Source organism: Argiope bruennichi, chromosome 4, assembly GCF_947563725.1.
Source record: "Argiope bruennichi chromosome 4, qqArgBrue1.1, whole genome shotgun sequence".
NCBI lineage: Eukaryota > Metazoa > Arthropoda > Arachnida > Araneae > Araneidae > Argiope > Argiope bruennichi.
The window spans coordinates 106671182-106685108 of record NC_079154.1 but is presented as its reverse complement, the minus strand read 5'-3'; the positions used below and the strand labels follow the sequence as shown (position 1 = coordinate 106685108).

At 27.2% G+C, this 13927-nt stretch overlaps 1 protein-coding gene across 1 annotated transcript in view; it reads left to right on the top strand.

Annotated features, from left to right (window-relative positions):
- Positions 1 to 13927, top strand: part of LOC129965828 (protein hobbit-like) — a 76135-nt gene that overhangs the window by 39563 nt on the left and 22645 nt on the right. Inside the window, exons 29-39 of the mRNA XM_056080043.1 lie at positions 381 to 647; positions 3074 to 3170; positions 3670 to 3766; positions 5919 to 6059; positions 6968 to 7215; positions 9845 to 9938; positions 10033 to 10088; positions 12331 to 12379; positions 12479 to 12655; positions 13436 to 13582; positions 13675 to 13756. Of these exons, the coding sequence (XP_055936018.1) occupies positions 381 to 647; positions 3074 to 3170; positions 3670 to 3766; positions 5919 to 6059; positions 6968 to 7215; positions 9845 to 9938; positions 10033 to 10088; positions 12331 to 12379; positions 12479 to 12655; positions 13436 to 13582; positions 13675 to 13756 (1455 nt within the window). The remainder of the gene's footprint in view (positions 1 to 380; positions 648 to 3073; positions 3171 to 3669; positions 3767 to 5918; positions 6060 to 6967; positions 7216 to 9844; positions 9939 to 10032; positions 10089 to 12330; positions 12380 to 12478; positions 12656 to 13435; positions 13583 to 13674; positions 13757 to 13927) is intronic.

Genomic DNA, 13927 nt, shown 5'->3' with positions numbered 1-13927 from the left:
TTGTACTTCAAAGTGTTTTTTGGGAATACATTTTGAACTTTTTCATTACTTTATCAATTGCTCCCATCCCTTCATTTGCATTATAGGCTAAAGGTTAAAATAGTGGCTTTTAAAGTTAATTTTTCTGTTAAATAATAATTTAAGATTTTTACTTTGCCAAGATCATTACACTATTGCCAGTACCTGCTTTAAAACTGTACGAGAAGTAATTGTCTTGGAAGTAGGTCAGTTTATTAGATGCTATAAAAATGAATGATCATAGAAGATATTCAATAATTCCGCTATTATTTTTGAGCTTATGAACCAAATACATCTGGTTTTATTTATAAATTTGAATAGATAATACATTACATTTATATGAACAACTCTTCGATTTTCAGATATGGAAGAAATGTCAATGGCTTATGGTCCAAGTTGGGAACCTATCATGTCACAAATAAGCTTAGCAATGGAAATGATCAGTAGACCTTCATTAGATCCTAGTCCTGCCTTACCTTGGTGGGATAAAATGCGTCTCTTGTATCATGGACGATTGACTATTATTGCTCAACATTTAAATCTATACTTACGTGCATCTCTTGATCCTTATAATACTACTGAACATATGGAAATTTCATGGTCTGAAGTGTTTATTGAATGGACAAATGGTTAGTCATTAAATTTTAGTTAAATAAGTTTATTTGATGTTGAAAGTAATCTTTTGTTTCATTCATGTAATATGTATTTGTCTTCTTCTAATGCACTGCTCCATTTTTGAAACCGTATATTCAGAATTCTCGTTCTTTTATGAATTCAGAAATATTTCACCACTATAAGCTTTAATTTTATATTTTGTTTTTATCTTGCGGTCTAGGTGATTTCTATAAATGAAAAACAGTCATTTACTTAATCTTATTATAATTATTTTTATAAGCATTTGATTATTGTAAACCTCATATATTTAAACATATCAGATTTCTAATTTATTATAAGATTTTACTTTTATACAAGAAAAACAATCAAGAAAATCATATATTTATAAAATATATAAAATGGATAAGTTACCTGAAAACAAAAATTATGAGATAACAGAATATTTGCATGAAAGGGAAATTTAAATTCTAGAAACTAAACTAGAGCTATATCAAAGGATAGTTTGTAAAATCTCATCCCAATGCAGTGGTATTTTAGCTATATCCTACTCTTTTTTCGTCACATTTGTTGAAAAATGGACTAAAGTACACATAGTATAGTTAAAAAATAGACTAAAGTAGATGTTTACTTAGTACACATTTTAATTTTTACATTTATTGAAACTGTAAATAGTTACAAAAGGCAAAATGCTTACTATGGCACAGCAAAGTTCCATTTATTTATGTGATCATTACCACTAATTCCAGTGAATAAATTATTTTTAACTTTATTTATTTATAAATGTATTGCAATTTTGCCTAATGAAATTATCAAATATTTATTTCTTTGCATCAAATTGTGATCAAATAAAAAATAACATTAAAAAATATAGCATTTGCATTTCTTTTATGTTTTTAAGGTTAAGTGCTTACAACCTATATTTGTTTGTTGGGTTTTCATTTTGTGCAATATTCAATAATGCAAGTTTTATCTGTAATGTGCATTTACTTAATATCAATTCATATAAAAATATGAAGGAAATCAATGACAAAAAGATAGATTTGCAATCCAAACTAATGTTATTAAATAGATAATTAAAAAAAAAAGCTTAGATGACATAAAAGTAGTTTTATTTAGATTATTGTTTAACTGATCATTTGGAGACATCAAAATTATTAAATATAGAAACAACCACTATAATCCTTGGTTAATTAAGATAGCATATTAAGGCCGTTAATCTCATTTTGTGTTAAGATGGCATTTGGTAACTTTAAATAAATTATTTTATTAATGTTATTGAGTATCATTTTGTTCCATATTATTTAGATTTTCTTAAATGTAGGTTGTAAGTGAAATCCCTATATGGAATTTTATTAGACATTTAAGGAAAGAATATTTACGATTAATTTATACTATCAACAATATCTTTTTTAATAGAAAATGTATAATATTACTGATGAATGGAATTAGGTTCTTAAGTAGAAAGAATTATTGCCACAGAAGAGTACCTTTTTTCCTCTTATGCTTTTTTTTTAACATTTATAATAAAAGAACAATATCTAGAATTGTATTCATTTTGAAATGAACTTAATATTTTCTATACAGATAGTGAGTCAACTGTATTATACCTGATGTAAATTAAATCTAGAAAATTTTCAGTATTTCCTCCTAAAGTTGTGATCCAAAACTCATCCACTGGATGTACAGTAAAAGAAGTTCAACACACTAAGTAATGGAAAACAATGCTTTATTCTACAAGAAAATGCGAGGTACAGGTAACAAAAACACTGTCAAAGGTTACACAAAGAACAGTACTTGTAGAAATTAACGACACACTGGCAAATTGTCTTAGTAACAGTAATATTTCTTGGCTTCACCTGCTTGCAATGCATTGATGCTCATTGTGAATGCCTCGCTTTTTATAATCTCCCATCAGGTTGATGTAACATAGAGTTTTTCAGATCTCAGTTCCCAATAGAAATAGAGTTAAAATTTTTGCATTTTTTTTCTCCAGGCTTTCAATTTTGTTGCCAAATGGCGACCAAGTATAAAAGTAATTGATTTAGTGGAGATTCAATTATTATTAAGAATTTTTGAAAATTTCTCTCTCAATATAGAACTAACTCAGCTGGAAATCTGTATTACAGATTTGTAACAATATCAGTCTGCTCTGTGTAATACTGCTATTTTTTTTATTGTCAAATGTGAATTGAATACACTGTATATTTATATTAAAGTTGTTAATTAGTTGATAACTCCTTAATAATTGCAGATAATTTTTATTTTGGCTGCTTCATCTTAGAAAAAAAAACTAAATATTAATTCTTTTATTGGACAAATAATAAAACAAAACAATATACAAAAAAATATGTTAAAATGACTATGTAGAATAAGAAACTACCATCTGGGCTATCATAAAAATATTGAAAGTTTCCTTTTTTACAATATTTCATTGTTTTAGGAAAAGTTCTTACCAAAGGAGATCTTGACATGTATGTTCACACAGCTTCTAAGTATGATGATATAAGAGTGTTGCACATTCCACATCTAAAGCTCAGGTGATACTAATTACTTATTTAAATGTAAATCAATGTGCAAATTATACATTCATTTTTCAGTAAAATATTTGTTGTACAACATTTTATATTCATTTGCTTGCTAATTATGTATCATTAAAAAAATTTTTTTTTTCCAATTTAACAATAATCAATTTTGTAAATATGACTTTGTTATTATTAAAAAAAAACAAACATTTTCTTAAACTTACAGAATTAGTAAATAATTTCTTCCAATTTACTTCTGAAAATGTTTGTCAAAATATTTCAAATACCTTTTGTAATTTTACTCTTTAAAAGCATTTAAAAAATATTTATTATTGTTTGTTAAGGCATTTTCATTAAAGGTTCTTTTGAATACCTTAAAATAAATAATAATAAATGTTAATTAATTCCATTTGGAATAAGAGGATTTTTTTCCGTATATAATTTTTATTATTTCAAATTTTATTTAATATACATGCCATTTTTTAAAACTAATTAATTGTTTAATACTCTACAGTGTAAATTTTAATTGGTTATGCTTGGGAAATCCATATGACCATCATAATGTTATGCCATGTGCTCCAGATAAAGTGCCTGAATATTCCATTAACCAGGTACTTCTTTTTTCTTGTACTCATATTTCTTAAGTTTATTTTAATAATTTTTAACTAAAGGGGAAAAATACCCCTCACCACCACATTGTGTATCTGTGTTTATATTGATTTTTTTTTTTGATTTTTTTTTCTATTATTATAATGATTACTTTTCCTTAATTTTGAAACATGTTTCTTATCAAAAGTATGAAATTTCACTGAATACAAGAAGCAGTATTATCTCTTTTTGTTATGCATTGTGAATGTAATTACTTTATGAATTAAAATGTTTAAATTTTATTACAAAAATATATTTGTGCTATTATAAATTTATATATGTAAAAATGTAAAGAATTGTTTTAGTGTCATTCTGTTGTTTCAATCTTGGATATTTTTATTTTATTTTATTTGTTCTGTAATGAATTTATCACTGCACAAAAAATTTGTTAACTAATCGGAATGAATTATGATTAATTATTTTTCTTTTAAATCTATTATTCTTAATAAATTTTCTTGCTAATTAGAAAACAAATTATGTTCTTTCATTATTGCATTTGTTGTCACATGTATTAGTATAAATTTGGGTCATTGAAAAGGTTATGAATCATTAATAATTTAACTATTTGTTATTCTTTCACTGTTAAAATAGCCATTTATAGTATAAAATTAATTTGAAACTCTTCAGCGCTTCGAAAACTTATTGTTTAATTCATTTTTCTTGATGTAATTGTGACTTAAAAACTATGTTAATTTTTAAAAAGAATTCTAAAATTTACAAGTCTTATATTTGATTTTTCTGTACCATTTCTCAATTGATGAATTTTTAGATTTTTAAATTTATATGATTCCAATATTCATGTGTCCTATATATTTTGGAGATAGGAGAGTACTTGATTTGCATTTTGCTTAAATATTAAATATATTGGCTCAAATGAACAGTACTATTTTTTTAGAAGCTAAGAATAGTTTTATACATAAATGAGTTATTAAATGTTAACAGTAACTTTCTTTCCCCAAGAGTACTTTATTAACCCGTAACTGGGGATGAACGGTCTGCGAGATCGCTAATGATGGATTTTCGGTCATGCCTATTCTATTTTTAGCTCACTTCAATGGACTGACCCGTTAGCTTCCTTTTTTTTGACCTTCAATACACATTCACTTTTTCAACCGATCTCAGCGGATGCTTTTTAAAATAATTCAGTTATTTCTTTAAGCGCAGTCTCTAAAACCGTACCTCCCTGTTAGTGTCCCAGTCATAAATAAGGCGTAGCTGATGGCTCTAAACGTGGGCCCTGAAATATCATCCATTTTGCTGATCCTATAATGAAGCAGTGCTCCAGGCACTTATAAATGAAGCAGAAAGTGATTTAAGTGATAAGGATAATTGTACAGAAGAGTTTTTTCGATGAAAGTTTGCATTCAGCTGATTCTGATATGTATGTTCAAACATAATTAATTTTTCTAGTGATAATGCATTTAGAAAAATTTATAAAATATATTAATATACCAAGAGATATATATATATACAGAATTTATAGGTTGATTTTTATGCTAGTTCTTAACCTGTATGTTTAAAATGCCCCAGAAAACCGTGCTATGAAAGTCACACAAGCCAATAAAAAAAAGTGCCAATTTTATCCCGTGTCAATTTTTTTATTTTTCATATAATTGTTGAATTTTACATTATATTGTCTTCTACCTTCATATACTGTAAAAATAAATATGATTTAAAAAGTAAAAAGTAATATGCTTTTTCAAGAATATTATGTATTGTAACATGTAATTTGAGAAGAAAATGTATGTTCCAACGCATTTACTTTTTTCAATGATAATATATTTTGAAAAATTTCTAAAACATATCTAGATATCAAGAAAAATATCTGCAAAATATATTGGCAGTTTTTCATACTAATACATTCATTAGGAAATTTAATTTGAGTGTAAATGAAATGTGTCTCATAGACCGCACCTCCCCAGTTAAGGGTTAATGTAAATCTGTTTACATTTTATGATTTATGAGATTTATTATGCTTATTATATATATATGTATACATACATACATACAGAAATTGAATAAGAAGCAAAATAATAAATATGTTACATACATTAAAAAAAAAAATAATTTATGTGTATCTTATTTTATTGCCAATTAAATCATTATTTCTTTTAGGAGCATGATTCATATCGAGCTTTTCGGTCTCAAAATTTAAATATTTCTTATTCATATGAAACAAGAAACTCTAATTCCTCAGATGATGTGCCAACAATGCTTCTGTATAGTAGTACATTAAGATGGATTGAAAACTTAAAAGTATGTGTTTTATACATATATCATATAGAATATGGTTTGATTAATAAATTTGATCTATCTCTTTATTTCAAGTACTTCTTCCAGCATTTATCTAAAAATATTTTAATTGGGGAGATTTTATTATAGATTTTTCTTGATAATCAAATTATTTTTTCATTTATTTAGTAATTAATATTGCTACAAATGGAATAAATTATATATAATTTAAGTTCTAAATATTAATTCTGTAAATAGATTTATATATAATTTTAATTTTTTTAATTTAAATTTTTAAATTTTTGTTGAACTTACGATGAGCATTATGTGTTTTACTTTTAAGTGGAAAATAATTGCTATTTTTACTTTGGCAGATGATTCTCTCAGGAGTTACTCATTTGATAAAATAAGGTGTCATTTTTAATAATATTAAGCCTCGTAAACCACAACTTAGTAGGCACTACAATAGACTTTGTATTTCTTTAAATTTGCATAAATATTAATTACATTTTTGAAAAAAAATATTTTATTAAAGAGCAGTTTATATTAATATCTCCCCTCTGTCAAGGAAAAGTGTCATGAAAATAGAAATTTAATTGAGATAAACAAATTAATAGAAAAAGTGAATCAACATATTGCTTTTTTATTTTCATCATACAATAATTATTTTAAAGTTTTTAAAAAATTATTTTATAAAACGAAAAGCCATTAATTATAATTTAAAAAATTTGTTTTTTTTTTTTTTTTTTTTTTGCATTTATTTTTTACTGTGAGTTGGTGGGAAGTTTTTACATCCACCAACAAGTTATCAAGTTAAACACAATCACGTTATTTAATTGCATTCTTGTACTTAATATTCTTAAAAGAAATTACGATGAGCATTATGTGTTTTACTATTATGTGGAAAATAATTGCTATTTTTACTTTGGCAGATGATTCTCTCAGGAGTTACTCGTTTGACAAAAAGAGGTGTCATTTTTAACAATACTAAGCCTCGTAAACCACAACTTAGTAGGCACTACAATAGACTTTGTATTTCTTTAAATTTGCATAAATTTAAAATAATTTATTGGATGTCATTTGCTAAGCAAAGAGGATTAGAACTTATTGGTGGACGGTTATTTCTTAGTACTGAGCATACTCTTACTCTTACAAATGTGAATGATGGTCTCAAACATAGGTAAGAAACGTTATAAATTCATTTTTTTGTTTTATGTTTATCTAATGCATTGTGTATCATTTTTTATAAGTTGAATTAAAGGTAAAAAAAATAATTTTTTTTTCTGGGATGTTTCAATTTGTGGGAAAAGGAATAATTTTTAAAGTTCATGGTTCTTCTTATGCATATTTTTATTTTTCTTGGTAGTTCTAACTGAATATTGTTTGTAAGTTAATTCTGTTTTAATACATATTTTGCATTTGCCAATTAAAATAATAAAGACTGGCTTTTGCAAAGAGAATATTTGACTTTTTGCCTGGGCTGCAATAACCTGGTTTTAATGTCCCAACTCCTGCACCAGAGAGTGCCAATTTGGAAACCTGATTAAGCTGAAGAACCCCCAAGTAAGTGAACCTGATGTACTCTAAGTCCAGTAGGGCCAAATGTTTTCCCACTGTGTGGTGCAGAAATTTTGGGAAGTATCAACTCAAGTATCTCCTTTGTCATCTGCACTCAGTTCAAAATTCCAAGGTCTATCCCAAAATAGTCCTAATGTTGCTTTAAAATGGATGTTAATATAACTAAAACTAATCTAAAACTTGATATTTTCCCCTTCATTGTTTCTCATTCTCTTCTTCAGTTACCATGTTAAATATTGAATATTTGATTGTCACCATCATTAAAATCTTTTTAAATATTATGACACATTGTAGTGTTATGTACATTATAATACTGAATATAAATCTTTTTATAACAATTTTATTGTTTTCAGTTTGTTTGAAATTTTCTATTTTTTGTTTAATTTTTGCCTTTGTTTATTTTTTACTTAATAATACTTAAATTGACATTGCTGATATCATATATTATTGCTTTTCAGAGTGTACAGTATTTTATGAATAAAATTTATAATTATAAATAATTAAGAGATGCTGCTATCAATGCTGAAATTTCGGCTCACAATTTTTTATATTCCTCACACTGAATAGGATACTGAAATGGGAAATTTAGTGTCCTGTTTCTCAATTTCTATCTTTTATATCACATTTAAGATTAAAGAAGGATTCCAGTTTGGGGCATTTTCCGGGGATGGTATTTAATATGAATTCGTGAGATGCAATCTGTAATTAATAGTCCATGTTGTTGAGTTTATAAAATTTTTGTGCTATTAAAAAGTAAATGATATAAAATCAGAATAAAGGAAGTTGTTAAGAGACTCTATATCATCCTATAAAATATTTTGGAAAATGTAAGAATGTTAAAAATGTTAAAATGAGTGCCTTTTCTTATGTAGATAATATATATTGTATTTTTTATTAGATTATATACAAGATATCCACTCATACCCAATAACTAATTTCTAGACACTTAATAATTTTATTTACTGATTGATAAGAATGTGACCTTCCAAACTTATTTGTATTAAATTCAATTTCACATTGAATTTAGTTTATTAAATATTACTGACATGATTCACATATATTATGAAAATATATTTGCCTTTTATTTATTAATTAAAAATGTATTTTCAAATGTTCATGCTTTGCTTTCTATGTTAGAAACAATGTTGGCAAGCAGAACTTAAACAGTGTTTTGAATTTGAAAAATAATCGAAATAATTTGAATACAAATATTAAAATGAGAAAAAGCTGTTTCTAAAAAGTTTTATTTTAATTCTGTGGAATAAGGATTAAACAATATCTTTTATGAAATCAACTAAATTGTTTCATAATTTTGTGGTTACCTTGAGGTGCCTGCCCTACCCTAGTTATGCCATTGCAGGCTTATCAAAGATATTTAGTAAAAAATTGTCAATTCTCCAAAACATACAGTAATACAAAACATATGATTTTTTTAAATCCCATCCTTTTATGACTAAAATTAACCAAATTATACTTGTTTAACCTAAATAGGAATCGCTTACAAATTTGTTTTAAGGAATGGTTTGAAAAAAGTGACACAGCTTTGCATGATTTCAGTTTGTAGACAATCCCTTAAGATCTCTCTCTCTCGAGGCTGTGGATTTAGCTGCAAAATTCGTCTAAAATGGAGATTTTCAAGATTTTTTTTATAATTCAATCAGTTTTAGTTGCAGAAGAACAGATATTTTTTGTTTTGTTTAAAATATTACAATGCCAAATATATTGTACTAAATATTATTGATATGACTGGGGGAACTATATAAAAAGTTAAATTTAGATCACAGAAATATATTTATTAACTCAAGCATAAAATATAATTCTTCCTGTCATTTAAAACATTTTTTGAATTGGAAATATATCTATCTCTATCAGTTAAGAATTTAGCCTCAAGTGGATGCCCTGTATATTGCAAGGCAGTATTTCAAAATATTTTGTATGTCTTGTATATTTATTTAATCTTTGGCATTTTAAAATTTCCCACTTTCTGTTACTCCTTACTGAACTGATTCACATCAAGATAAACTTTTTAAATACTGCTGTATGTTTTAATTTATATAGAGGATATATAAGATAAAGATTTTATATGATATTTCTTCAAGAACTAATTGATTTCCTGTTTAAAGTTACTATATTTGAATTTATGTCATTATTTTTTGTAGTATTTTCATGTTAATTATTTCATTTAACAAAACTGATTATATTAAATTTATATATATTTATTTTTCATACAGACCACGTGCCAACTGGAATATTGGTTACTTAAATTCTGAATTATCTGACAGTGAAATATGGTTGTATAATTGTATGGATGAAGAAAATGAAAGTGTAAGTTTTTGTAGTTGGTATCAATTTTTAAACATTTCACTTATTACATTTTGAGTAATAGAGGAATACAATTATTATTCTTGTTTCTATATAGCCTGCAAAATCTTTTAGCCAGTCAGTTGAGCGAAGTTATTTCTTAAGTGTAAATAGGTTAGTGTATTTTTATTTATAATTTTTTTCATTTTTATAATTTCTTATAAAGAAAAAAGAAATAATATGTATCATATGTTTTATATTGTGTGTTGTTTCATATAGATTGATATGCTTATTGATAAATAGTTATCCTATGAGTGTGAAATTATTACTTATATGTCTTAAGCTTCATGTGACTGCTTTTTTAATAATAATCAGTAGTTCTTTGCTTGGTCTTAAATAAAGTTTTGCACAGGTGCATTTTCATGTGCAAAATTATATCTATAGCATCACAAAATGAGTTTTCTCAAAAAAAATTAAACTAAAAATAATTAATGTACACTCATGTCCAAAATTAAGGTCACAAACATGAAATCTGCGAAAAATGAAAAACTATTTATTGTACTGCTACGAAATTTGGCACAGAGGTACACTACAATGGAAGAAAGAACATAGACACATAAAAACATGGAGAAGGTTTTAATTAGGAATTAAGAAACAGTGTTACATTATGTGTTACAACAGTGTTATCAAAAAGTGTTACATTATGAATCAGAGATAAAGTATTTATCTCGGGGAAAGCCTGTCTAATATGGAGTGTGACCACCGTGCACTGCTATACAGGCTTAACAACGAGCTTTCATACTGTTTATGAGGGTATCAATAAATGCTTGGGGCAACAAAGCCCACTCTTCCAAAAGTGTGGCTTTTAACTCTTGGAGGGTATTAGGAGGGTGGTTACGCTGTGCAATGGCTCTTCCGAGACCATCCCAAACATGTTCAATATGATTGGGATCCGGAGACCTCGAGGGCCAGTCCACACATCGAATATCCTCTTCCTCAAGAAAATCATCAACGATCTGGGCTCTATGTGGACGCACGTTATCGTCCTTAAACATGAAGTCTGGACCAAAAGCACACCGGAACAACCTCACATAGGCTTCAAGTATCTCATCCCTGTAGCGATGTGCCTTGACAGTACCCGCATAGAAGACGTGCAGTGGTGTACGACTGCCCAACATTATGCCTCCAGACAAGGATTCCTCTGCCACCAAATCTGTCGATTTCTTTTACATAGGAGGGATGATAGCGAGCTCCTCGCTCTCTCCAGGTGAAGATTCGATGAATGTCACTCTGTGTGGTAAATCTCGACTCGTCACTTAAAAGAACATGTCCCCATTCTTTCTGTGCCAAAGACTGATGTGTTCGACACCACAACAACTGGGCTTTTCTGTTGGATGCAGTGAAAGGAACACACTCAACTGGTCACCGGCCATAAAGGGCCCTCTCTGCTAGACGTCTGTATATTGTTTGTCTGGAAATTCTTATTCCAGATGCAGCAGCAAAGTCATGAGCAAGTTGAGGAGCCGTTGTCAGCCTATGCTGTCGTGCACTTAATGCCAAATAGCGATCCTGTGCAGGCGTTGTTGCTCTGTGATGGCCTTGGCCAGCCTTCCTGGTTACAGTACCACTTGTTTGGAATTGATTCCACAACTTGGATACCGCTTTTGGTGCCACTTGTAACCATCGACCCACCTCTGCTTGAGACTGCTGAACTTCAAGCCTGCTAACGGCTTCCCATCTCAAGGAATAGTCTAAACAATTATGAGAACTCATTCTCACCGGAAACAGGTTAAATTTTTTGTTTTAATGCAATATTCACAAAATTGCAGGCAAAAATTCCAGATGCCTAAACGGTATAATTTCAGTAGTTCCTCAAAAACTAATGCTAAACAACATTTTTTTTAACAGCAAAGGTTAATATCGTGTTACCGGTCCTTAACAATCTATAAAATATAATTTGTTTAAATTTTACTGGTAGCCATTTAGAATTACTTTGAAAAACATTTTTGTGACCTTACTTTTCGATACGAGTGTATTTTGTTCCATAATTTCTATAACAGAAATTATTTTTTATAATTATTTTTTTTCTTTTCTAAATATTCTTTTTAAGTTTAAAAGAGAAAATAATGAAAGTTTTTGGAATTAATATAATGAATTGATATTTTGAAATTTTTCACAAATTAGAGAAAAGAGTGTTAGATTAATCTTAATATTGTATTAGAAAAATATTTTTTCATTTTTTCCCCCTGAAATATCAATAAAGGTATATCTTCAAAAGAAAGTAAACTAATTTACTCCATTTTTTTATTCCCCTTTCTTACACCTTAATATTTTCCACTTTTTGTTCTGATTTTATAAAGATATATTTTTATGTTATGTATATATTTGAATGAAACTTAAAGTAATGCATTTTTAGAGTTTCCTATGGAAGAGAAGAAATTTCAAAAGATGTGATTTCAGATGAGGTATGGATTTGAATTAAATTTTATTAAAACTGCTGTGTATTTTCACTTAACTGTCAATACTCAATTTTTGATTTTATACTTTTTTTTAATTATTAATAGGAAGATACACCGACCCATCGCTTAGTGGTTCATGGTTTAAGAGGAGCATGGACAAGACATAATAGATTAGTTATTTTCAGTTTATTTGACAGTTACCAGAAAACTATTCTTTTAAAGAAAAATCTATCTACTGAAGCTCTTCGTTGTTTTAAAGTTGAATCTCAAAATACTCCTCAGGTATGGACTGTCACTGTTAATTCATTATTCTCAATAATTTTTCCTGCATCTTTAAAAAATAAAAGCTCATTTTCGTAGAAAATCTGTGTAAAATCATTTATATTGAATGCTTTTCTATTTCTGAGGGTTATAGTCAACAATTCTTGTTTTCTCTTTTATTTGCCATGTAAGAATTTTATTATTAATTATTCATTTCAGAATACTGAAATTTTGATAGTAATTTTTGTTTACTTACCTGTTTTTTTGAAATCTTATTAATTTTGCATTTCATTTTTGATGTAATTATTTTCATAATTGCTTTTTTTGCAAAATTAATGAGTTGTGTTATTTTAATTATAATGATTTGTTTTTCTAAATATTTTTAGTTACAGTGTTTCCTTCATAATTTTGTTTTATCATTTAATATATAGGATTAAATTACAGGCACAGACACCCATAATGAATTATACAAAATCTTTAACATATTAACAAACATAAAACTGTTTGAAACTTATATATAATCTGTGGTGGGTTGAAGTGAACAGATGATGTAAAAGTAGTTTCAATTCTTTAAAACTTCAGAAACTAAAAAAAGGCTGTGTAGCTGAAGAATAGAATTTCTGTAGGAAAAATTGTATCCCCCAAGAAGTTGCTTATCTGCTTTTAGTAGTAATGTATATTCATATTTCCATTCAACATTTTTCACTTAAATAAAAACTTACTTTATAGGTTAGTCCTATTTTAGATCTAAAAAATTCTTTCATTTATACTGATTAAGTCTTTATATTTCATTTTCAATAGAAAGTACGTTCACAAACAAACACATCAATAAATTCTGCTTCAGCTGCTCCCAGTCCTATTAGTAATCTCCAGTCAAGTCATGCTGCTTCCATGCTTCAGAAGCTAGTTGCTGAATCTGAAGCTAATCCTATGGTTTTTACAGAAGAAGTAAATATCTGAATATCTAATTACAAATATTGCTGTATATTTGAAAAATAATTTAAATTTATTCTAGATACTCATGATAATTTTCTTCTTAGATTGAAGGCACTACTAGAGAACAACAGTTACATGGCATATCAGCTTGTCAAACTGATGATGTTCTTCAGAAAAAATGGCTTAGTAATTTAATTTTTTATTCCAGACATTTTAATTTTAATTTTTAAACTTGGAATGCTTAATTTTTTTATAAATATTCATAGATTTACAATGTTTTATATGAGTATTTAATTGTTCTTGCTATTTAATGATTTTACATTATTTTAAAGTTTGCTTTTTTAATTTAATACTGTT